The sequence below is a fragment of the Heterodontus francisci genome, chromosome 1, assembly GCF_036365525.1.
Source record: "Heterodontus francisci isolate sHetFra1 chromosome 1, sHetFra1.hap1, whole genome shotgun sequence".
Classification (NCBI taxonomy): Eukaryota; Metazoa; Chordata; class Chondrichthyes; order Heterodontiformes; family Heterodontidae; genus Heterodontus; species Heterodontus francisci.
In genome coordinates, this window is record NC_090371.1 from 100089392 (window position 1) to 100114222 (window position 24831).

General features: G+C 44.6%; 1 protein-coding gene across 4 annotated transcripts in view; it reads left to right on the forward strand.

Moving 5' to 3' along the window:
- The first annotated feature begins 536 nt into the window (after nucleotides 1-536).
- Nucleotides 537-24831, forward strand: part of LOC137382528 (uncharacterized) — a 138760-nt gene continuing 114465 nt past the window's right edge. Inside the window, exon 1 of one of the 4 annotated variants that reach the window (XM_068054840.1) lies at nucleotides 537-908. In XM_068054840.1, coding sequence (XP_067910941.1) covers nucleotides 731-908 — 178 coding nt within the window. In that variant the 5' untranslated portion in view covers nucleotides 537-730. The remainder of the gene's footprint in view (nucleotides 909-24831) is intronic. The other 3 variants (XM_068054574.1, XM_068054668.1, XM_068054758.1) reach the window with 3 other exon arrangements.

A 24831-nucleotide genomic window follows, 5' to 3' on the forward strand; every position in this document is an offset into this window, starting at 1 on the left:
TCTAGGCAAATGGTGAGTGTTCCATTACATAATTTGCATGGGCACTGTGGATCAATAGATAAAGCTCCTTCCTTGTTAGCAGGATATCCTGGCTTCGCATCCTAACAGTGCCTGGGAGCTAATGTAGATCAGAGAGCACAGGGGTGATGGATGAATGGGACTTGTGTGAGTTAGCACACGGGCAGCAGAGTTTTGGATGACCTCAGGCTTACAGAAAGATGGGAGGCTGGCCAGCAGTGCATTGGAATAGCCAAGTCTAGAGGTAACAGGTATGAATGAGGGTTTCAGCAGCAAAAGGGTGAACTTGTGCTATGTTACGTAGGTGGAAATAGGCAGTCTTGGGGATGGAGCAGAGATCTAGTCAGAAGCTATTCACGGCGTCAAATATGACACCAAAAGATAATTCAATTAATAAATTTAATGATATTGTAAAATATGCATTCCTAAAATTTTCAGTTCCTGAGAGAAAAAAAAATCAGAAAGCAATTTGTGGGGAAAAGGCAAGTGTCACCCGGTGGCCAGATTGTGGAATTACAGGTTTTCTTGGGTAGTTTCGGTTATAAGTGGGTCATCAGAATTTGTAGGAACACCGGAACTGCTGCACTGAAAAACAAATTCTTTTCCCCCCTTGCTGCATGATGTGGAAACTGTGCAGGAAGGTTTCCACATATAGCCTGCCCTGTCCATTTAATGCCAAGGAGATGCAGTGGCGGCTCCAGCTCCGCCTCGTATGATGACAGTAGGCGATGACCGGCGGGTAGCGCACGTCGCTGGCAGGCTGCCCAGGAGACGACCACGGAATGGAAGGCAAGCTCTCGGCAGCAAGAGTACTCTGCACCGAGTCCCATACAACATGAGTCTGCGCTTCTTGCTCTTGATCTCCTTAACGCCCATCGTATGTGATGAAGGTAAGAGCTCAGCAAGCAATCATTTCCTCGTCCAACACGCACTTCGCTTTGTCCACTGAACACAAAGGCGAAGTTTCCATCCAGTGTGGTGATTGATGCACTCAGTGTCTAATTAAATAACTGTCTACAATACCATTCATGACACTGGACGAATGAGGGTCGATTAGGCGGGTCTTCCTGTAAAGTGAAACATCGCTAAGCAGCTGGTCAAACTTGTCTTAACAGTTTTATTTTAAATCTAAATTTTGAGTGCGGTCACCTATTTATACTATGGACAGAATATTACACTTCATTCCTTTCAATTAATTCTGCTGCCTGCAGTAACTAGAGAGGAAGACACAACCTCCATTCATAACGAGGCACAAACCTCAAGGCACTGGCATAGCAGTGATTTACGTTATTCAATTCACATCCACCTGTGACGCCCTCCTATTTTTGATCTGTTCTGTTTGTTTAAAAAAACCCTAGAAAGTAATTCCGCATAGAACCGAATGGAGCCTCTTGCATAGATGCATACCAGAATTAATATTTATAAACAAAATTGCAACTTAAACTATAAAATCTTAACTTTAACGGTAACCTCCACCAGCCTTATAACCCTCCAATTCTAACCTCATGTGGATCCCCAACTTCCTTCACCCCTCTTCTCTGCAGCTCCCCCCTACCCAAACTCTGATTCATAGCCCTGCTTTCAGTTATCTAGACCAGAAGCACTGGATTCCCGCCCATAAACCTTCCTGCTTCCCCACTACTCAACTACTTAAAACCTCTGACAAAGCTTTTGGTCACCTGCCCTAATTATAATCCCGTGAAGCGCCTTGGCATGTTTTATTTTCATTCTCGGGAGGTGGGCATCACTGACAAGGCCAGCATTTATTGCTCATCCCAAGTTGCCCTTGAGAAGGTAGTGGTGAACCACCTTCTTGAACTGCTGCAGTCCATGTGATGAAAGTATACCCACAAGGTTGTGCAGTCGAGAGTTCCAGGATTTTGCTCCAACTATGAAGAAGGAATGGCAGTAAATGTCCAAGTCAGAATGGTGTGTGACTTGGAGGTGACAGTGTTCCCCTGCTCATGCTGCCCTTGTCCTTCTAGGTGGTGAAGGTTAGGGGTTTGCTAGGTGCTGTTGAAGAGCCTTGATGAGTTGTAGCAGTGCATCCTGGAGATATTACACACTGCAGCCAGTGTGCAGGTGGTGGTTTATGATTTTCATTTGGGAGTCACAGATACCCTAAGAAGGGGGTGGAGCTCATCATGTGATTTTAAAGTAGCTTATTAAGGAGCAACAGCTTAAGTATAATGTACAGGTTAAATAAACAGAAAATGCATACGACCATGAGAGGTGAGAAAAGTTTACTAATCCCGAAGAGCGAACGGACGAATGAAGCCCGATTTCTGCAGCTGGAGGTGGCAGTCTCTTGTCTGTTCTGTTTGCAGTCGTCTTCTCTTTCTTCTTTGTCTTCTCAAACTGACTGAGGTGCCAGGAGGTTCTTTCCCGGTTGTCTACTGCCTGAAGAGGACTGACCCTTTCCCCTCCAAGCACCTGTTTATGTTCTTTATCTCTAGGGGCTGGTGGCTCACCTTATGTCAATCACTTGTTTTATCCCATTTGGCCAATGATCGGAGAATAGGTACCCAATGTGTAACCTCCCCTCTGTCCATCACTTCGGCTCAAGGTCATTTTACAGCTTTTCTCCTGATGGGTGCCATTCATTAACTCCTGCCAGACCCTTGTATAGCTAAGAGGATATAAGGCACCACAAGACTCCCTCCTATCAGCTTAGAAATGTCTATAGTATCTACTGGCTTATATATGACTCCCTTTTCCTTGACCCTTATCTTTGTTTATACCAGTCATATCCCTGGCTGCTAAGAACTGTTTCTCTGTCTCTTCCTGAGAGAGAAAAGAAACAGCTTTCTGACAGGCAATCACAATATTATGTCTGCTAGTTCTATAATATTCCTAAAGATGCCATTTCTTACAGTGGAGGGAGTGAATGTTTAAGATTATGGATGCGCTGTCAATCAAGCAGACTGATTAGCCTCCAACAATCGCAACCATCTTCCTTTGTTCTAGGTATGACTCCACCAATGGACTGTTTTCCCCCTGATTGGCTATTACTGCCTCTCTCAGCATCTCCCTCCCTCCCTCTGTGTACTTGTGAACAAGGTCACAGCACAAAAAGCAGCCCTTATCAAAATCATAAATGACATCCCAAGTGACTGTGATCATGATTAACTATCTCCCCTCATCATTCTCAATCTGTCTGCAGTCTTTGACATGGTTGACCAGAATATTCTCCTCTGATGCCTCTCCACCGTCATCCAGCTGGGTGGGACTGCATTCTCCTGGTTCCATTTTATCTATCTAGTCATAGCCAGAGAATTGGCTTCTCTTCCCTTTCCCACACCATTACCTCTGGTGTTCCCCAAGGATCTATCCTTGTCCCCCTCGTATTTCTCATCTACATGTTGTTGCTTAGTGATGTGTTTTAGAAACACTGTCAGTTTCCACATGTATGCTGACAAACCCAGCTCTACTATACCACCACCTCTCTCGACCCCTCCACTGTCTCTAAATTGTCAGACTGCTTGTCAAACATCCAGTACTGGAAAAGCACAAATTTCCTGCAATTAAATAACGAGAAGACTGAAGTCATTGTCTTCATTCCCTGCCACAAAGTCCATTCCATAGCCATTGATTCCATTCTTCTCCCTGGCAACTATCTAAGGTTCACCCAGACCATTCGCAACCTTGGTGTCATTGTTGAGCCCGAGATGAGTTTCCGACCACATATCCACTGCATCATCAAGACTGCCTACTTCCACTTCTGTAAGATCGCCTGACTTCTCCCCTGCCTCAGCCCATCTGCTGCTGAAACCCTCATCATGTCTTTGTTACCTCTAAACTTGACTATTCCAATGCTCCCCTGGACAGTCTCCCATCTTCACCTTACATAAACTTGAGCATATCCCAAACTTTGCTGCTCGTATCCTAATTTGCACCAAGTCCCATTATCCCTGTGCTCCCTGACCTACATTGGCTCCCTGTCTGGCAACACCTCGATTTTAAAATTCCTGATTTCGTATCAAATCTTGTTTGCAAATGTTCCTTCCAGCACTTAGCTGATAATTGAGAGTAGGCTGATAACTGGGTTGGATTTGTCCTGCTTTTTGTGGACTGGACATACTTGTCAATGTTTTCACATTGCTGGGTAGATGCCAGCGCTGTAGCTATGTGGAACAGCTTGGCTAGTTCTGGAAGCACAGATCTTCAGCACTACAACCTGGATATTGATAGTACCCATAGCCTTTGCTGTGTCCAGTGTACTCACATGGAGGGAATCAAATTGGTCCCAGACTGGCATCTGTGATGGTGGGGATCTGAGGAGGGTTCCGAGAAGGATCATCTACTTTGCATTTCTGGTTGAAGATGGTTGTAAATACATTTAATCCTGTGTTGTAGGTTTACCAGATGGGCATCTCATTTTCAGGTAGGTCCTGCACTCCTCATTAAACCAAGGTTGGTGACCCAGCTTGATGGTGATGAAGGAAATGCACAAGAGGTCAGAATTTGAAGAACACAGAGTTCTCAGAGGGTTAGAGTCATAGAGAGATACAGCACTGAAACAGGCCCTTCAGCCCACCGAGTCTGACCATCAACCACCCATTTATACTAATCCTACATTAATCCCATATTCCCTACCACATCCCCACCTTCCCTCAATTCTCCTACCACCTACCTACACTAGGGGCAATTTACAATGGCCAATTTACCTATCAACCCTGATAGTCTTTGGCTGTGGGAGGAAACTGGAGCACCCGGCAGAAACCCACGCGGTCACAGGGAGAACTTGCAAACTCCGTACAGGCAGTACTCAGAACCGAACCCGGGTTGCTGGAGCTGTGAGGCTGTAGTGCTAACCACTGCACCACTGTGCCGCCCTATGGTTCTGGGGTTGGAGGAGGTTATAGAGATAGGGAAGGTTGAAGCCATGGAGGGATTTAAACACAAGGATGAGAATTTTTAAATCAAAATAGTATTGGTCTGGGAGCAAATATTATGGAGGAACTGGTTTTTCCTAAATTGCACCCTCCCCCCCCCCACCATGTCCCCTACCTCATACAGCAGCAAATCTCAGCACCACATCCTCTGGACTCATCACCATAGTAAAACCAGCTTAAAATTGTATCAAGAGTCACACTGAAGCACTTTGCTATATGACTGGAAGTGTCAATGTTGTCACACCCATTTCTACTGGCAACTTTCCTCTCCTTTTCCTTTCCCCTTCCCACTATGGCAGTCATGTGGCTGCTCCCCTAGGTACAGATCATCAGGCATCCTTCCCTGGCCCCTTCATTTCCTTCCTCTCCTCATGGTCACTCCTACTGTGCACCCTTCCTGTCCTCCCCTCTCTATCCTTCCTTTCTCTTCTCTTAACCTACTTTCGCTCTCACAACACTCTATTCCACTCTCTCTTTACCCATCTTAGTCCAATTATACTTCTGCCCTTTAACCCTGCTTGGAATGGTTTTGACTCCTTGGGGTAGAAAATTTGTCCTGCGCAGTGATGCAAAATGTTGTATGCAACCTACTAAATTTTTTTTTTGTAATGCCTGGCTGATTCGTTTAAGTGCGTGGGCCCTGCATGCACTTGTGCATGGCCTGCACGGGAACTTGCGGGTTGCTATGCGGCTTAAAGGAAATGTTGGTTGTATGCCCACCCGATATTTAGTTCCACAACTTCAATACAACTCAATATCAAGCCGGGTGATAACACGCGGTACAGCTCATTTAGTGTGCTATATTTACCCCACCCGGAGTCTAAACACAATGGGAGAATCCGCTAGCTTTTCTTTAGTCTTTATAATAAAATGAGTCATCTATTCTTGCTGTCAGCAATGCAGATTGGGAAGGGCACTGTACATAGAGGAAATCTTCAACTAGAATTCTGGCACAATATCAAGAGGCAGGTGATGTTTCTACTTTCTGGTAATTCAAGTTTTACTATTGGTGTGCCATTGTAAGTATGAGAGTCGACAGCAAATGCATCTCTTGAGAATAATGCTAAGACATAGTTTAGTGTAATATGGTACTACAGTCATGTTAAAAGTTGTTTAATCACTGTGTGATTGTTCATTGTATTATGCATAAATGCAATTCACAGGAAAGTTTCACCTGACAGCCCCACCCACCCAAAAAATGTACTGATCCAGCATAAAAATTGAGCAGATTTTGCATATTGAAGTGGGAACGGTAGCATAGTGGTAATGCTGCTAGACTAGTATTCCAGCAGCCTGGACTAATGCTTTGTTGACGGGTGTTCAAATCTCACACAATAGCTGGGGAATTTAAATTCAATTAATTGATAAATCTGGATTAAAATGCTACCAGCTTGTTGGAAAAATCCATCTGGTTCACTAATGCCCTTAAGGGAAGGAAATCCTCCATCCTTACCTGTTTTGGCCTACATGTGACTCTAGACCCACAGCAATGTAGTTGATCCCTTTGGCAGGAAACAACGGGTAATTGTTGACGGCTGTCTTAGCGACTGGAAGGCTGTTTCCAGTGGCGTTCCGCAGGGCTCAGTACTGGGTCCCCTGCTTTTTGTGGTGTATATTAGCGATTTGGATGTAAATATAGGGGACATGATCAAGAAGTTTGCAGACTACACAAAGATTGGCTGTGTGGTAGATAGCGAGGAGGTTAGCTGTAGGCTGCAGGAAGATATTGATGGTCTGGTCAGATGGGCAGAAAAGCGGCAAATGGAATTCAACTTGGAGAAGTGTGAGATGTTGCATTTGGGGAGGTCTGATTAGCGACCAAAAAGGAGACCTACACATAGATTCACAGAGTGGTTGCAGTGCAAATGGAGGCCATTCAGCCCATTGTGTTTGTGCTGGCTCTCTGAAGGAGCAATTCACCTAGTGCCACTTCCCCGCCTTCTCCCCGTAGCCTTGTACATTCTTTTCAGATATAATCCAATTCCCTCTTGAATGTCTTGATTGAACCTGCCTCTACCACACTCTCAGGCAGTGCATTCCAGATCCTAACCACTTGCTGCATGAAAAAGATTTTCCTCCTGTCACAAAGAGCATGGCTGAGGTACATTTGTCTTTACCAAGGAAGAGGTGCTACCAAAATCATACTGAAAGAGGAGGTATTTGAGAAATGAGATGGGCTAAAAAATGATAAAGTGGAGGTACTAGCTAGATTGGCTGTATTCAAAATTGGTAAGTCACCAGGACTGGACGGGATGCATCCGTGGATGCTGAGGGAAGTAAAGGTAGAAATTGCAGAGTTACTGTCCACAATTTTTCAATCCTCCTTAGATATAGGGTACATATATTTTTACTCTTTGGCAATATAGGTTTTGTTATAAATTTAATGCAGGGGTGCAGGATCTATACTGAGAGAAGGACAAAAATGAATGACTTCACACTTACCTGAAATCCATATGCCACAGTTTTGCTCACTCACTTAATCTATCAATGTCTCTGTAATCTTATGCTCCCCTCTACACTACTTACTATGCCACCAATTTCTGTGTCTTTGTCAAACTTGGATATATTGCTCTCTATTATGTTATCTAAGTCATTAATAAGTATTGTGAACAGTTAAGGCCCCAGCACAGATCCCTGCAGGACTCAACTGGTCACTTCTTTCCAATTCGAGTACATACTTTCAAGAAAGCATGCGATGTCGAATGATGATTTTTAATCCACTGGCTGGAAACATGAATTAAACTTTAAAAAAAAGAAACATATAAAAGGTGACTTTATTAGCAGCTAAAATGGCCATCCCAATTTGCATCACTACACTCCACATTCTAATGCACCAAGGTGGAGACGAGTTGTTTGCCCAGTTCCAACAAGAATAATGACCTAAGGAATCTGAGAGAACTACCTATCCTGCTCCCATTAGCAGAACATTAAAGCCATATCTTGGACATTAAATTGGTGGAGACAAACCAGTCAAACCTAATCACTTGAACAATGGGACCCTGATTGAGTGAAGGGAATTCCGAGACATGGGCTGATTAAGTTGCAAGAGGGAATACACACTGGTAACCACCATGTTGAATCATTGGGTGACGGTCATGTAACAGGCCCACCATCTGTGTGCTTAAGCTGGTGTTTTCTCTGCAGCAGCTAGAGACTGACAAGAGAAGACCCAAGTGGGGTCCCTTCTCCCTCTCTCTGTCTCCAGTCCACCTTACAAGCTTCGAACCCTGCCTGCTGGCCATAAACACCTCGGGCTATCACTGCTGCCATCAGGGACCCCATGAAGGAAATCGTCCGCATTGCTGTTTCCAGGAGAACCACATTTGCAAACCAGAAGCTTCAGGAGCACCGAATTCAGCCTGAAGCCAGCCAACCTCCACAGACTGTATACCCCTTTTATTGCCCGACCAATCTATACTTCCCCACTTTGTAACCTAATTGTATGTATGTGAAAGTTGGAGCAGAGTTTATTACTTTACTTAGATCTGTTTAAGTACAATAAAGCTAACCTCTTTGTTAAACTCAAGAAAACCTGTCCGATTGGTTCTTTTTATGATTGTAGCATATAAATAGTGAAACACTCACTGAATTGGCAAGTATATCCACTTTAAAAAAGAAATAAACCTGTTGTGGTCAAATGAGGAAAGGGAAAAGAGGGGATCCCTTTGACCCTACTCGCCTGATCGTAACAGAAATTTGGGGGCTCTGTATCTCTGATCAAACCCAAGGACAAATGAGAAATTGAAAGTGGGAAACCAAATAGATCCCTAGCAATAATTTAAAGACTTCAATACAGGTTTTCTTGTGCTTTTCATTGCTTGAGTACTAAAATGTCCACATTCGAAGCCAGTACTTTTCTAGAACAAAGTGAAGTAACTTGGGACATTTTAAAAGCCCTATCTGTTGAAGAGTTAAGGAGTATAGCTAGGCATTTAGTGATAAATATCCATCCAAAAGCTAGGAAACACAAAATCCTAAAACTTGTGGCCAATCATTTTGAAATTGAAACTGAAGAACCAGAGACAGGCATAGAATCTGAAACAGACTAAGTAACATTAGTCAAGATACAGCTGGAACTGCGGAAACTAGAGGAAGAATTTGAAGAAAAAGAAAAGGACAGGGAGAGAGAATTCCAGGAATGGACAGGGAGAAAGAGTTTTCCAGAAGAAGAATCAGGAAAGAGAGTTAAGGCAGCTCGAACTGACTAGGGGAAGACCCAATGAAGGCACTACTAGTGAAGGAACTACCCCTAGCTTAGGATCGAGTGCTGAGCTCTTAAAGTCTCCCAGTTGATACGAAAGTTTGTTGAAGGGGATGTAGAAGTATTTTTCATCTCGTTTGAAAAGCTTTCAAAACAGTTGAAGTGGCCAGCACAGGGCTGAACCCTGCTCCTGCAAAGCAAATTAACAGGAAAAGCCCATGAGGTTTATCCCCTACTTTGAGAGTTCATCAAACTATGAGATGACCAAAAATACTATCCTGAGCACATATGAGCTCGTACTGGAGGCGTACTGCCAAAAAAATCTGAACTCTCCGAAAGCAGCCTGAACAAACTTACATCGAGTTTGAAAGAGTTAATTAACTTGCTTTTGACCGATGATATGGGTGTTTAAAATTGAGCCCATCTTTGGAAACCTCAGAGTGGTGATTCTCCTCAAGGAGTTCAAAAGCTCGCTTTCCCTTTCCATAAAAACGCACGTGAAGGAACAAAAGGCTCTAAGAGCCAGGCAGGCAGCAACCCTGGCTAATGATTATACTTGTCCACAAGCCCTTGCCCCAAGGGAAATCCTTCCCTAGTCACCTCCAAAAACCTGAAAATGACAGAAGGTGGGAGAGTAATAGGAGGATGAACAACGAGAAGGGAAAGCTGGAAACACAGGGGGCCCTCCTCAAGCCATAAAGGAAGATGCTAAGAACAGGAATTATGCCCAAAAGCCTGTGTGTTTCCAATGGAACAAGGCAGTTCACCTTTAAGCTGACTGCTGGAACTTATGGGGAAAACCCATAGGATTAGTCAGGTTACACCAGACCTTTGCAGTAAAAGGGGCCCTGATGGAAAGCACGGCAGATCAGTCTGTGGCTCTAACATACATACCACTGTGAGTGCAGGAGAACTTAACAAAATCCCTGAGAGTTACCAGGATTTTGTGTCCAAAGGAAAAGTGACCTCATACCCCTCGAGTGAGGCAAGAAAGCCCATAGTCATACTTAGGGATACAGGGGCCACCCAATCCCTCTGTTGTCCTTTCCTGCAGAGTGCATTGAATGTCAGAGTATTAGTAAATGGTATTGGAGGAAGGTATATGCCCATACTTTTATATCGAGTGCAACCTTGTTTCAGGACCCGTAACCGTGGAGATTGTCCCTAGTTTACCTGTGGATGGGGTCAACCTGCTCCTTGGTAGTGATCTGGCGGGGGCGATGGTGGTAGTTTTCCCAAGGTCAGGGAGACGAAGCAGTTACAGGAGAAGGTCCACAGCATTTTCCCTGACTGTATGGTGACCTGGTCCATGGCCAAACAAGCTCCATCAGAGAAGGCTGAACTGGCACTGCAGACGGATGACTCTGCTGTCTGGTTATCCGAAACCTTGTTAAGGAATTTAGAGGAGCCAAAGGAAGTGTTCAGCAGGTCTTCCTTGGTCAAGGCTCAGCAAGCCGACCCAGGGTTAAAAAAGTTAGCACAGGCTACTGAAGCTGAAGCAGAGGGAGTTCCAGAGTGCTACTATTTAAAGAATGAGGTGCTGATGAGGAAGTGCAGACCTCCTCACAGACCTGCAGACGAAGAGTGGACAGTGGTGCCGCCGAAGTACCATAGGGAAATATTGAGAATAGCCCACAAGATTTCAATGGCTGCACATGTCGGTATTAGAAAAACCCAAGCCTGCATAAGACTGCATTTTCACTGGCCACAACTCCACAAGGATGTGGTGGAATTCTGTAAAACTTGCCACATGTGCCAGTTGTAGGGAAGCACCAACCGGCATTAAAACCTGCACCCCTAATTCCCATACTGGCCTTCAGCAGAGTGCTGGTGGATTGTGTGGGGCCCCTGCCCAAAGTAAAAGGGGGCTGCCAGTATATTCTCACCATTATGGATGTAGCTACCCAATTTCCAGAGGCCATCTCCCTAAGAACTATCTCTGCCAAGTTAGGAGTGGAGGGGCTAACCCAATTCTTTGTGTGACATGAGCTGCCTGCTGAGATCTAGTCGGATAAGGACATGAATTTCATGTCCGGTATTTTTCAAAAGGTCATGGGTAATCTGGGCATACCCCAGTTTACCACCCACAGTCACAAGGGGCTTTGGAGCAGAGCCTAAAGACAATGATCAGGGCTTACTGCTCTGCGTACCCTCACGATTGGGACAAAGGGCTGGGATTTTTTCTGTTTGCTACCAGGGGCTCACCCAATGAGGCTTTAGTCCCTTTGAATTAGTTTATGGACACGAGGTGAGAGGTCCTCTTAAACTGATCAGGGAGAGGTTTTTGGGACACAGGGACGAACATTCCATGTTAGACTACACCTCCATGTACCATGAGTGGCTCATGGAATCCTGTGCAGTGGCTCAGGAACACCTAAAAACCTCCCAGACAGCTATGAAAAGGCAGGCGGATAAACATGCCAAGGTCAGAACATTTCTGCCCAGAGACCATGTATTAATGCTACTTCCAATACAAGGAAACCACTGAAAGTCCATTTCAATGGCCTATACAGAGTAGTAAAGAGGATTAGCAAATTGAATTATTTAATTGACACACCAGACCACAGGAAAAAGCAAAGGTTGTGCCATATCAACATGTTAAAGCAGTATCATAGCCAGAAGGGGACAAACAAGCACAAATCTGTCAGGCAGTCAGGAAAGAGGAGAGCGAAAGCGACAGTGAGGACGAGTTAGAGGGAAGCCTGGAGGATTCCCAAATCGATTCCCCTACTGTCCGGTTAGCTAACACCGAAAGGTTAGGGAAATTAGACACTGTACTCTTCTACTTAAATGCAGAACAGAGAGGAGACCTAACAGGGCTGCAGTTTCAAGAAATCTGCAGTAACAAACCAGGGTGCACAACCCTAACCCTACAAGATGTGGATGAAGGAGAGACCAATAAAGACACATAAAACAAAATCCCTATTGCCTAAATCCCAAGAAACTGACCAGGTGCCAGAGGAAATTCAGTATATGCTGGAGCACAAGCTGATTGAGCCCAGTCAGAGCAGTTGGAGTTCCCCAGTTGTGCTCATGCCCAAGCCCGATAGCTCAACAAGGCTCTGCATTGATAACAGGAAGGTTAATGCAGTGACCAGAGATGACTCCTACCCATTCCTTGCCTGGAAGACTGTATTGATAGAGTAGGAAATGCCATGTTGAAAGGATACTGGCAGGTTCCCTTAACCCCGAGCTAAAGAGATCTCGGCTTTTGACAGCCCAGATGGCTTATTCCAATGTCGGGTGATATCCTTTGGATTAAGAAATGCCCCAGCCACCTTCCAAAGGCTGATGAACCAGGTAGTGACTGGCCTACCCAACTGCATAGTGTACTTGAATGATCTGTCAGTGTACAGTGATACCTAGGGGCACCACCGAGACCAGTTAGAAGCCCTCTTCCGAAGGTTACAGTTGGCTGACCTAGTGGTAAATCTTGCTAAGAGCGAGTTCACTAAAGGTTAGATAACTTACCTAAGGGCATGTTGTGGTTCAGGGGAGAGTGCTGCCCAGAGCAGCGAAGGTACAGGTAGTGATGGATTTTCCCATCCCCACGATCAAACAGGAAATACTGTGATTTTTGGGAATGTGTTGGCCTTACTGCAAGTTTGTCCCAAACTTCAGCACTATAGCCACCCCACTGACAGACCTATTACAGAAAAGAGCAAAGGTGGTGTGGTCAGGGAGGTGCCAAACAGCTTTTGAGAGACTGAAAGCCATCTTAACCAAGCTGGCAGCTCCAAACTTTAATAAAACATTTAAAGTGGCAGTGGATGCTCGTGACCGAGGGATAAGTGCCGTCCTGCTCCAAGACGATGAGTTAGGCATTAAGAGACCAGTTGGGTATTTCTCCAGAAATATTAAACAGACATCAAAGGAGATATTCTACTGTGGAAAAGGAAATTCTGGGACTGTTGCTGGCTGCCAAGCACTTTGAGGTATATGTCCAAAATGGATATAGTGAGACCATAGTTTATACCAGCCACAATTCTATGACATTGGTGGAGAAATTCAAAACCCAGAATGCAAGGTTATTTTGATGGAGTCTGCTTTTGCAACCTTACCACTTAAAGATTACCCACATTGCAGGAAAAAACAATGTGATAGCTGATGCTTTATCCAGAGTATAACTCAGCACCAAATCATCCCTAATGAAATCTAAATTGGAGCATAGCTATGGCAGTATGAGATTGAGAAGTGAGTGTTTGAGGATGAATGTGTGTGCACAGTTTCTTTTTTATTTACGACCTTATAATGAAATGAAACATTTCATTCCACATGGTGTGAAGGTGTCATAAAAGCGTGCTATGTCGAATGAAGTCTTTTAATCCACCAGCTGGAAACCTGAATTAAATTTTTAAAAATGGAAAAAGGAAAAGATAAAAGGTGATTGCCGGCAGCTAAGATGGCCGCCGAAATTTGCATCACTATACCCTACATTCCAATGCATTGAGGTGGAGACGGGTTGTCTGCCCAGTCCCCTCCAGAACAATGACCTGGGGAATTTTGAGTAAACTACCTGCCCTGCTCCCATTAACCAGACATTAAGGCAAGCACTTGTGTTATGACCAAGGCGGGAGGAGTGCACTGTTAATTCAGTCACACTTCTCCACAGATTGCAACTTATATTTAAATTTTCCCACTTACCGAAACCGTCAATCAGTTACTCTATTTCTCCCCCAGAATAAAGCACACCAACCAGGTTTCTTTATTAAACAACTCAATTATCTGGTTAGTATAAACCAAGTCTTAACCAATAATGAATTAAAACATACACACAAATGGATATATTAAAGCCCCTTATTTTATCCTAGCCCTCATGCACACATACATACACAACAAGTTAACCAGGAAAAAAGGGATTTTTGTTTAAATAGAAGGAATAATAAAAAAACACTTAGACTGAAAAGAAGATATGGAAGTCCTTTGTTTTGGCAAGGTGTCCGAAAGGTGAATAGGCAGCTGTCAATGGAATCTTCCTAGAATAGTTCTTTCTAGGTGATGTTGATGATCCGTTTGGGTAGGTTTTCAAAGAGATGCAGCTACAGAAGGCTTCACATAGGTCTTGCATCAGGTGGGCAGCAACAAAGGTTTCAATTCTCACATATTTGATGCAAAGTTCCTTCAAAGGTGTGAGGTTTCTGCAAACATGCAGGATTTTTTCAAATACAGGAGGCAACAAGAAACACACTTGACACAAGATTTGTTTATCAAGAGCAAGATGGGCTGGCTGGAACCTCTTCTGTTCTCCTGGCAGGTCAATAAGCAAAATCCAACCTTCTGTTTATGGCAAACCAACTGTCTCTTTTAACAGTACAATATGAAACCAACTTTGTCCAATGACAACCATAAATCTTGGTCTGTCATTCCCTTGCAAACATCCTTTCAAAGTCACAAGCACAATCCCCCGCTGGGTTATTTGCAAACAGATGCTTTCCAGTAAGATCTGCCCCACCAGCCAACCTTCTGTTGACCTTCCCTTTGTTTTTTAAACCACAAAGTTCAGCAATTTCCATCTGAATCAATGTCTAGTATTCAACTATAAGTTCTTTCAGATATATTTTACAAAAGAAATAGTAGCAGTCTTGTAACACTTGGCACATAAAGGGGTGGAGACGAAACACTCAAACCTAATCACTTGAACAATGGGACCCAGGTTGAGAGAAGGCAATTCCTAGACATAGGTTGATTAAGTTGCAAGAGGGAATATACACTGGCAACCATCATGTTGAATCACTGGGTGATGATCATGTGACAGGCCCACCATCTGTGTGCTTAAGCTGGTGTTTTCTCTGTAGATGCCAGAGAAGCAGCTAGAGACTAACCAGAGAAGATCCAAGTGGGGTCCCTTCTCTCTCTCTCTCTCTCTCTCTCTCTCTCTCTCCAGTCCATCTTGCAAGCTTCGAACCCTGCCTGCTGGCCATAACCACCTAGGCCTATCACTGCTGCAGACAGAGACACCATGAAGGAAATCATCCGCATCACTATTTCCAGAAGAACCACAGAATCAGCTGTTCATATCTGCAAACCGGAAGCCTCAGGACCACTGAATTCAGCCTGAAGCCAGCCGAGTCAGCAACCTCCACAGACTATATACTCCTTTTATTGCTCCGGACTCTAATCTTTCACCACTCTGTAACCTAATTGTGTGTGTGTGTGAGAACCTCGAGTGAATGTGTGTGTGAAAGTTGGAGCGTAGTTTATTATTTTAGTAAGATCATCGGTTCAAGAACAGTAAAGCTAACTTCTTTCTTTGTTAAACTCAAGAAAACCTATTCGATTGGTTCTTTTTATGATTGTAGCACATACATAGTTAAACACTCACTAAATTGGCAAGCACATTGGCCTTAAAAAAGAAATAAACCTATTGCGGTCAAACAAGGGACAAGAGGGGAGCCCTTCGACCCCTCCTCACCTGATCATAACAATACCCATTATTCACACTCTCTGTCTTCTACCATCCAATCAATCTCCTAACCAGGTAATAACTTGCATTCAATTCCATGATCTTTAAACTTAGTGAACAGTATCATATGTGAAAGCTTATCAAATGCCTTTTGAAGGTCCACATAAAGTATGTCTATGGTCATTCCCTTATCTACCACTTTAATTACTTCTTCAAACCATTTAATTAGGTTCATTAGACCTGATCAACCCTTTACAAGTCCATGTCGGCTCCCTCTAATCAACACAGATTTCCCTAAGCACTCAGTCACTCCGACCATAAATACAGATTCCACCTTTCTACCAGTAGCTGGTTGACCTATAGGTCAATAATTTCCTGGTTTCTCTCTTTGCACAAGGTCTGTATTAAGAGGTGGAGGGGTACAGGGTCTGTACTGAGAAGAGATGAGAGTTTAGGGTCTGGACTGAGAGGAGATGGGAGTACAGGGTCTGTACTGAGAGGAGGAGAGCTTACAGGGTCTGGACTGAGGAAGAAAGGGTACAGGGTGTGTACTATGAGGAGGAGGGGGTACAGGGTCTGTACTAAGAGGAGATGAGGGTTCAGGATCTGGAGTGAGAGAAGATGGGAGTACAGGGTCTGTACTGAGAGGAGGAGAGCTTACAGGGTCTGGCCTGAGGAAGAAGGGGTACAGGGTCTGTACTATGAGGAGGAGGGGGTACAGGGTCTGTACTGAGAGGAGATGAGGGTTCAAGATCTGGACTGAGAGGAGATGGGAGTACAGGGTCTGTACTGAGAGGAGGAGAGGTTACAGGGTTAGTACTGAGAGGAGGAGAGGTTACAGAGTCTGTACTGAGAGGAGACGAGGGTTCAGGGTCTGGACTGAGAGGAGATGGGAGTACAGGGTCTGTACTGAGAGGAGGAGAGGTTACAGAGTCTGTACTGAGAGGAGGAGAGGTTACAGGGTCTGTACTGAGAGGAGATGAGGGTACAGGATCCTGACTGAGGAGATGAGGGTACAGGGTCTGGACCGAGGGGCGGAGGGGTTCAGGGTCTGTACTGAGAGGAGGAGGGGGTATAGGGTCTGTATTGAGAGGTTGAGGGGGTACAGGGTCTGTACTGAGAGGAGGAGGGGGTGCAATATCTATACTGAGAGGAAGAGAGGGCACAGGGTCAGAACTGAGAGGAGGAGATATCAATCTGTACTGAGAGGAGGAGGGGGTTCAGGGTCTGTTCTGAGAGGTCGAGGAGATACAGGGTCTGTATTAGAGGAGATGTGGGTGCAGGATCTCCACTGGGAGGAGATGGGGGGTACAGAGTCTGTATTGAGTGGAAGAGGGGGTTCAGTGTCTGTACTGAGAGGAGATGGGGGGGGGCGGTTAACAGAGTGTATATTGCGTGGAGGAGAGGGTACAGTGTCTGTACTGAGAGAAGATGAGGGTACAGGGTCTGTACTGAGAGGAGGAGTCGGTACAGGGTCTGTACTGAGAGGAGGAGTGGGTACAGGGTCTGTACTGAGAGGAGATGAGGGTACAGGGTCTTGACTGAGAGGAGATGGGGGGGGTACAGGGTCTGTACCGAGTGGAGGAGGGGTTACAAGCTCTGTACTGAGAGGAGAGGCAGAGAGGGACTGGGTGGCTGCCAGACAGACAAGAAGTACAAGGCAGGTAGTGCAGGAGACCCTGGAGGGCATCCCACTTCTAACAGGCATTCAATTCTGAGTACCGATGGGAGACAGGGTTTCTCTGGAGAGTGCAGTGAGAGTCATGGCTAGAGCACCATGGGTGGTTCAGCTGTGCCGGGAGGGAGGAGAAAAGCCAGGAGAGCAATAGTGGTAGGGGATTCTGTAGTTAGGGGAACAGACATGATTCCAGGATAGTATGTTGCCTCCCTGGTACAAGGGTCATGGATATCGCCGAATGGCTGCATAGTATTCTGGAGGGTAAGGGTGCATAGCCAGAGATCATGGTCCACATTGGTGACAACGATATAGGTGGAAAAAAGGATGAAGTCCTGCAGGCTATGTTTAGGGAGTTAGGAGAGAGATTAGCAAGCAGGACCTCAAAGTTAGTAATCTCCGGATTACTCCCAAGGGCGCGTGGTAGTGAGTATAGAAATAGGAGAATACACCAGATGAATGCGGGGCTGGAGAGTTGGTGCAGGAGGGAGGGCTTCAGATTTCTGGGGCATTGTGACCGGTTCTGGGGAAGGTGTGACATGTACAAGCTGGGCGGTCTACACCTGAATAGGACTGGGACAAATATCCTTGCAGGAAGGTTTGCTAGTACTGTTGGGGATGGTTTAAACTAGATTGGCAGGGGGATGGAAACCTGAGGACAGTTTCAGATAGGACAAATTCAGGGCAGGGAACGGGAGGCAGAAAATTAGCGAGTGATTCTGAAAGAATCAGCAAAGATTAAAAAGTGTGCAGCACAGGAATTTGGCAGTATTAATTTATTTAAATGCAAGGAGTATACCAAATAAAGCCGATGAGCTGAGGGCACAGATAGACACATGACAGCATGATATCATTGCTATAATGGAAACTTGGCTTAAAGAGGGGCAAAAATGACCGCTCAACATTCCTGGATATAGAGTTTTCAGGCAGGATAGAGAGGGGGATAAAAAAGGAGGGGGTGTAGCATTATTGGTTAAAGAATCAATTACAGCCGTGAGGAGGGATGATATACTAAATGAATCATCAAGTGAGGCCATATGGGTTGAGCTCAGAAATAGAAAAGGGACAGCCATACTACTAGGAGTGTACTATAGACCCCCAAATAGTGAGAGGGAGATAGAAGAACAAATATGTAGGCAAATTTCTGAGTGCAAAAACAATAGGGCAATAATAGTCGGGATTTCAACTACCCTAATATCAACTGGGATACAAACAGTGTGAAGGGCACAGAGGGCACAAAATTCTTGAACTGCATTCAAGAGAACTTTTTTAGCCAGCACGTAACAAGCCCAACGAGAGGGGTTGCAATTCTAGATTTAGTCTTAGGAAATGAAGCTGGGCAAGTGGATGATGTAACAGTGGGTGACCATTTTGGTGATAATGACTATAATAGTTAGATTTAGAATTATTATGGAAAAGGACAAGGATAAAACAGGAGTAAAAGTTCTAAGTTCTAAATTGGGGAAAGGGAAATTTTACAAAGCTGACAGGTACCTGGCGAAAGTGTACTGGATACAGCTACTTGAAGGAAAATCAGCGGCAAACCAATGAGAGACATGCAAAAGCGAGATTCTGTGGGCACAGTGTAGACATGTCCCCAAAGAAAAAGGGTGGTATTGCCAAATCTAGAGCTCCCTGGTTATCTAGAAGTATACAGGGTAAGATAAAGCAAAAAACGAAAGCTTATGACAGTCACAAAAATACTTTAGAAAGCATGAAGGAGTATTGAAAGTACAGGGGCGAAGTAAAAAAGGAAATTAGGAAAGCAAAGAGAGGACATGAAAAAATATTGGCAGGGAAAATCAAGGAAAACCCAAAGTTATTTTATCAGTACATTAAGAGCAAGAGGATAAATGGTCACTTAGAAAGGCATGGATTAATCAGGGATAGTCAGCATGGGAAGGTTGTGTCTTACTAACTTAATGGAATTTTTTGAGGAATTAACAAGAGGATTGATGAGGGTTGTGCAGTGGATGTTGTCTACACGGATTTTAGTAAAGTATTTGACAAGGTCCCACATGGCAGACTGGTCAGAAAAGTAAAGGCCCATGAGATATAGGGGAATGTGGCAAGTTGGATCCAAAACTGGCTCAGTGACAGGAAACAAAAGGTAATGGTCGATGGATGTTTTTGTGAGTGGAAAGTGGTTTCCAGTGGCATTCCACAGGGCTCAGTGTTGGATCCCTTGCTGTTTGTGGTATATATTAATGATTTGGACTTAAATGTAGGAGGCATGACTGGGAAATTTGCTGATGACACAAAAATTGGCCATGTGGTTGATAGAGAAGAGGATAGCTGTAGACCCCAGAATGATATCAATGGTTTGGTTGAGTGGGCAGAAAAGTGGCAAATGGAATTCAATCTGGAGAAGTGTGAGGTAATACATTTGGGGAGGACAAACAAAGCAAAGGAATACACAATAAACAGGAGGATATTGAGAGAGGTAGAGGAAGTGAGAGACCTTGGAGTGCATGTCCACAGGTCCCTGAAGGTGGCAGGACAGGTAGATAAAGTGGTGAAGAAGGCATATGGAATGCTTTCCTTTATTGGCCGAGGTATAGTATACAAAAGCAGGGATGTAATGCTGGAACTGTATAAAACGCTGGTTAGATTACAGCTAGAGTATTGGGTACAGTTCAGGACGCCACATTACAGGAAGGACATAATTGCTCTGGAGAGAGTACAGAGGAGATTTATAAGAATATTGCCAGGGCTTGAAAATTGCAGATATGAGGAAGGATTGGACAGGCTGGGGTTGTTTTCCTTAGAACAGAGGAGGCTGAGGGGTGACTTAATTGAGATGTACAAAATTATGATGGGCCTAGATAGAGTAGACAGAGAGATCCTGTTTCCCCTAGTGGAGAGGTCAATTACCGGGGTCACAGATTTAAGGTGATTGGTAGAAGGATTAGAGGGGACATGAGGAAAAACTTTTTCACCCAGAGGGTGGTGGGTGTCTGGAATTCACTTACAGGAATGGTGGTGGAGGCAGAAATCCTCAACTCATTTAAAAGGTACCTGGACCTGCACCTGAAGTGCTGTAACCTGCAAGGCTACGGACCAGGTGCTGGAAGGTGGGATTAGATTGGGCAGCTAATTTTTTCAGCCCCTGCAGACATGACAGGCCTCTTTCTGTGGCGTAACTTTTCTATGGTTTCTATGGTTCTAGGTGTCGATCGATAACTTAAAAGTGCTAGTCGAAGATCCTCATTCTTTTTTAACAGTGTGTTTACAGTCCGTACTCCTCTCTCTGCTTCACCATTAGCCTGAGGGTACCTCGGTGAACTAGTGACATGGACAAAGCCGTATGCTTCTGTAAATAAATTGTGGCCCATTGTCAGATATTACAATATCTGGAATTCAATGCGTAGCAAAAATTTCTCTCAAGGATGTGATTACAGCTTCTGAACTTCAACCTTATAGCTGTTTAACTTCAATCCACCTTGAATAATAATCGACAAGTATTAGGAACATTTTACTCTTATGTTCAAAAAGATCCATTCATAGACGCTCCCATGGTCTGGATGGAAAAGAATACATGAGTGGTTCTTCCGTCTCCTGTCGGTTGAAAGCACACATGATACATCTCGATATCATCTCTTCAATTTCTTTCGATATACCAGGCCACCATTTTGAATATCTGACCCTGGCTGTAAACTTCATAATTCCCAAATGCCCTTGGTGTAATCTCTCCAAGATCTCTAATCTCAATACTCTAGGGATAACTAATCTCTCATCATAGATCAGTAAATCATCAATAATGGTTAAATGGCCCCTCTGTTCATAATATTGACTTAGAACTTAGGGTTATATGGCATATTCTCCAGCCATCCATTCAAGCAATATTCCCTGATTTTCGCACCTACATCGTCTGTTTTCTGTGCTTTCCTGATTTCACTCAGTTTTTGGGTTGTTGTCGTCGTCAAATCAAAAACTTTTACTTCTTCAAGAAGCAATATATCTCCTTCTGGTCTTGCTGCTGAAATACCTGATAAAGCGTCTGGTGTGATCTGTTGTTTTCCTGGAACGTATTCAGTTTTTGTGTCAAAACCTCATCAGTCTTAACCTGATCCTCTGTACTCTTGGAGGTAATTTTGCAAGCTCCTTTGAGGTTAAAGGAGTAACAAGTGGTTTATGATCTGTTCCAATTTTGAAATGAAGATCTGGGACGTAATCTGAAAATTTTCATATGCCCAAGTTGCTGCCAAAGTTTCCTTCCCTATATGACTGCGAATCTGTTTGGTTTCAATTAACAAATGAGAAACAAAATCTATAAGTCTGCGTCTCGCATCTCTAGGGACTTGAAATAAGACTGCTCCCAATCCCTTTGAAGTTGCACCCACAGTTAGAATGTTGAATAGCTCTGTGTTGTAATTTTCGAACACTTCTGGTGATACTAACTAGCATTTTCTTGATTTTCTCGAAGGATTCTTGTTGGCCTTCTTTCCAACACCAAACATTATCACTTTTCAACAACTGCTGTAATGGCTCATTAATCATGGCTAAATTCGGTAGAAATTTCCCCACTTGATTCATCATTTCCATAAACCTCTGAAGCTCTAACATGTTTAGACTCTGGGAAGTTCTTTATCATTGTTGCCTATTGAGGATCTGCCTGAATACCGGGCCCACAAAATCCTATCATTGGCTATGAAAAAACACATTTCCCGTTCAATGTGAGACCTGCTTCTTCCAATCTCTGTAGTACTGCTCTCCTTGACATTGTCCTTTGAAAGAATTCCGGTCCTGACATAATTCGGAACAGCAACCTGTTAAAACAGAATCATCCAAATGGTGTTATGAATGTTGTTAAGAGGTTAGATTCCTTATCCAATGGTAATTGCCAAAGTCCGCTGTTAGCGTCCAATTTGGTAAAAATTGTGCTTTTACCTAGCTTTGCCAAACTCTCATCTACTGATAACATTGGATGGATTTCTCTTTCCACTGCTTTATTTAGTTGTGTGAGGCCAACACAAATTTGAGTGGACCTATTAGGTTTCTTCACTGGAACCATATCTGAGCACCATCCTGTAGGTTTTGTTACAGGTGAAATGACTCCTTGTTTTTCCATTAATTCAGTTTCCTTTTTAACTTTCTCTAGGAGTGGATGTGGAACCTTCCTAAGTGTGAACAAGACACTGGCCGGGATTTTGTGAGGTTCCCTGCGGCGGGTCGCAGGCGGGGGGACATGGAATATTGTGACGGGTGGTGAGGGGGGCGGGGGGGGGGTGGGGGGTGTTGGCGGGGCGGAGGGCCTGTCGTCTCCCCGTTGCCAAGCGATCTTCCTGGGGGCAGGATAGGCTGACGACGACCTTCCCACCCAGAGGCCAATTGAGGCCCTTAAATTGCCTATTAATGGCTAATGAAGGGCTTCTTCCCACCTCAGCTGGGATCTTAGCAGCAGGGGCCTCCACTGTGTGGGGAGGACGCCTTGCAACATGAGGCGCCCTGCCTGTGGGCTTTGTGGCCCAAGGAGGATCCCCACCGGGAACAACTTTACCCTCCCCCCCAGAACCTCCCTCCCTCAGACTGCATCACCACCCCCACCACCACCCCCCTCCCCTTCCGGACTGGCCCTGGCGACACCGCCTCACCTACCTTTTATCCAGGGTTCCAGTGCTGAGCCTGGGTCCGAGGCCTATGCAGTACCGGCAGAAGCCACTGCTCCTTCTGGTGCTGCTGATATTGCTGAGCTGCCGGCCCTCTGATTGGCAGGCAGCTCATGGCGGTGGGATACCCATCTTTAAAGGGACGGGGCTCGCCTCGTGATCCTTTTGATTTAAAAAGACCGGGGGATCACTCTGGGTGGGTGGGGGGGGGGGGGTATAAAAAGGCAGAGGCGGGGTTCCCCTGCCTTTTTGGCCCAGCGCCGGAAGCCCTGCCTCCAACACAAAATCCAGCTCATTGGCTGTGCTTCCTTTCTCAGAGTGATATGTATGCTGTTTTTAACTTCCCAATCCTCTGAATAATTTTGGAAATTCAGCTGTAAAATCTCTAGGCTGCTCTTCTTTACATTTGAACTTGTCTACTCTACATATTAGTTATATGTCTATGTAAGCCTTTCTGCTTAGGAGAACTTTGATTTTTAATCACATATAAAGTCTCAGGGATTTCTTCTCCCCGGTAAGTCAGTCATGTTTTTAACTCTCCTATTAACTTCAACTCAATGCCACCAGGCCCATATAACCTCAAACCTGTTGGTTTAAGACTTTTCTTTTTCAGCCATGGTTCTGTGTCTGATAAAACTGAAACTGCTGTTCCAGTATCCAGTTTAAAATTGGTCCTGTTTCCTTCCACATGAATTTCTGCTATCTAGAATTCTCACTGGTTCCCTGGATCTCTCCTAAAAAGGACATTTCCGTACTTTGGACATTTTGTATTTCGTTAACTTTTGTGCTCTCTCTGGATTTTCCCACATTTGTCTGCAGTGCTAGTTTTTTATTGTGACACATTGACTGGAAGTGTTCCTTCTTCCTACACAAGAAACACTCCGTTTCTCTGGCTGGGCAGTTTTCCCACTGGTGCCTCTCTTGGCCACACCTACTGCAATTGGTTGCTTCTGCCTCGAGATGCTTTTCCCGCCTTTCTGGCCTTTTGTCGCCATTTTTCGCCTTTGTTTTTCTAACAAATTCAATTGAGTCTGATACCCTCAGGATTGGACTCTCTCGGTCCCCTTGAACCATGGGTTGGTTAAACTGTCTGACCTCCGCTTATCTGATTAAATTGAATGGCTTTCAATAATATTAAATCTTCCCTCGACTGTAGTTGATCTGAAAGGGCGTCATCTAATACCCCAACTATGATCCTGTCCCTAAATCAGTTCTTCCCATAAGCTGCCGTATTCGCAATCCGCAGCGATTTTATGCAAATCATTAATAAACGAATCGATACTCTTGCCTTTCTGCTCCACGATAACATTCTTTCTTACTTTAAAGTAAGTCTTGTGTGCCCCGGTAGTTTCTTCGTACGTAGCCCTCTTTTCATCTATGCCTTGGGTGATGTGGATGTCATCTGCACATTCTCCCATAGCATAAAATAATGTACTGACCTGCTCTTTGTCTGGCTCCCGCGCTAGACCTGATTCAAAACGGTACCTTTCAAACCTCCGGATCCATTTTGGCTATGGCTCGGCTTGGTTAGGTCCAACTACACTCTTGAAGTGTTCTGGTAGAGGCAAAGACTTATCCATTTTTTTGCTTTCTTTCCTTTTCCGTTGTTACGAGGGGATATAGGTTTAAGGTGAGAGGGGCAAAGTTTAGAGGGGATGTGCGAGGCAAGTTCTTTACACAGAGGGTGGTGAGTGCCTGGAACTTGTTGCCGGGGGAGGTGGAGGAAGCAGGTACCATAGAGACGTTTAAGAGGCATCTTGACAAATACATGAATAGGATGGGAATAGAGGGATACGGACCCCAGAAGTGCAGAAGGTTTTAGTTTAGGCAGGCATCAAGATCGGCGCAGGCTTGGAGGGCCGAATGGCCTGTTCCTGTGCTGTACTGTTCTTTGTTTGTTCTTTGTTCTTTGTTATAATCGCTTTTCCGCTGCCACCATATAATATTCTGTTAACTGTTGACTTAGTACAGAAAATACATATGAGTCGGAGGGTGAAGGTAACAGGAGTTTATTTACACACATGTTGCAC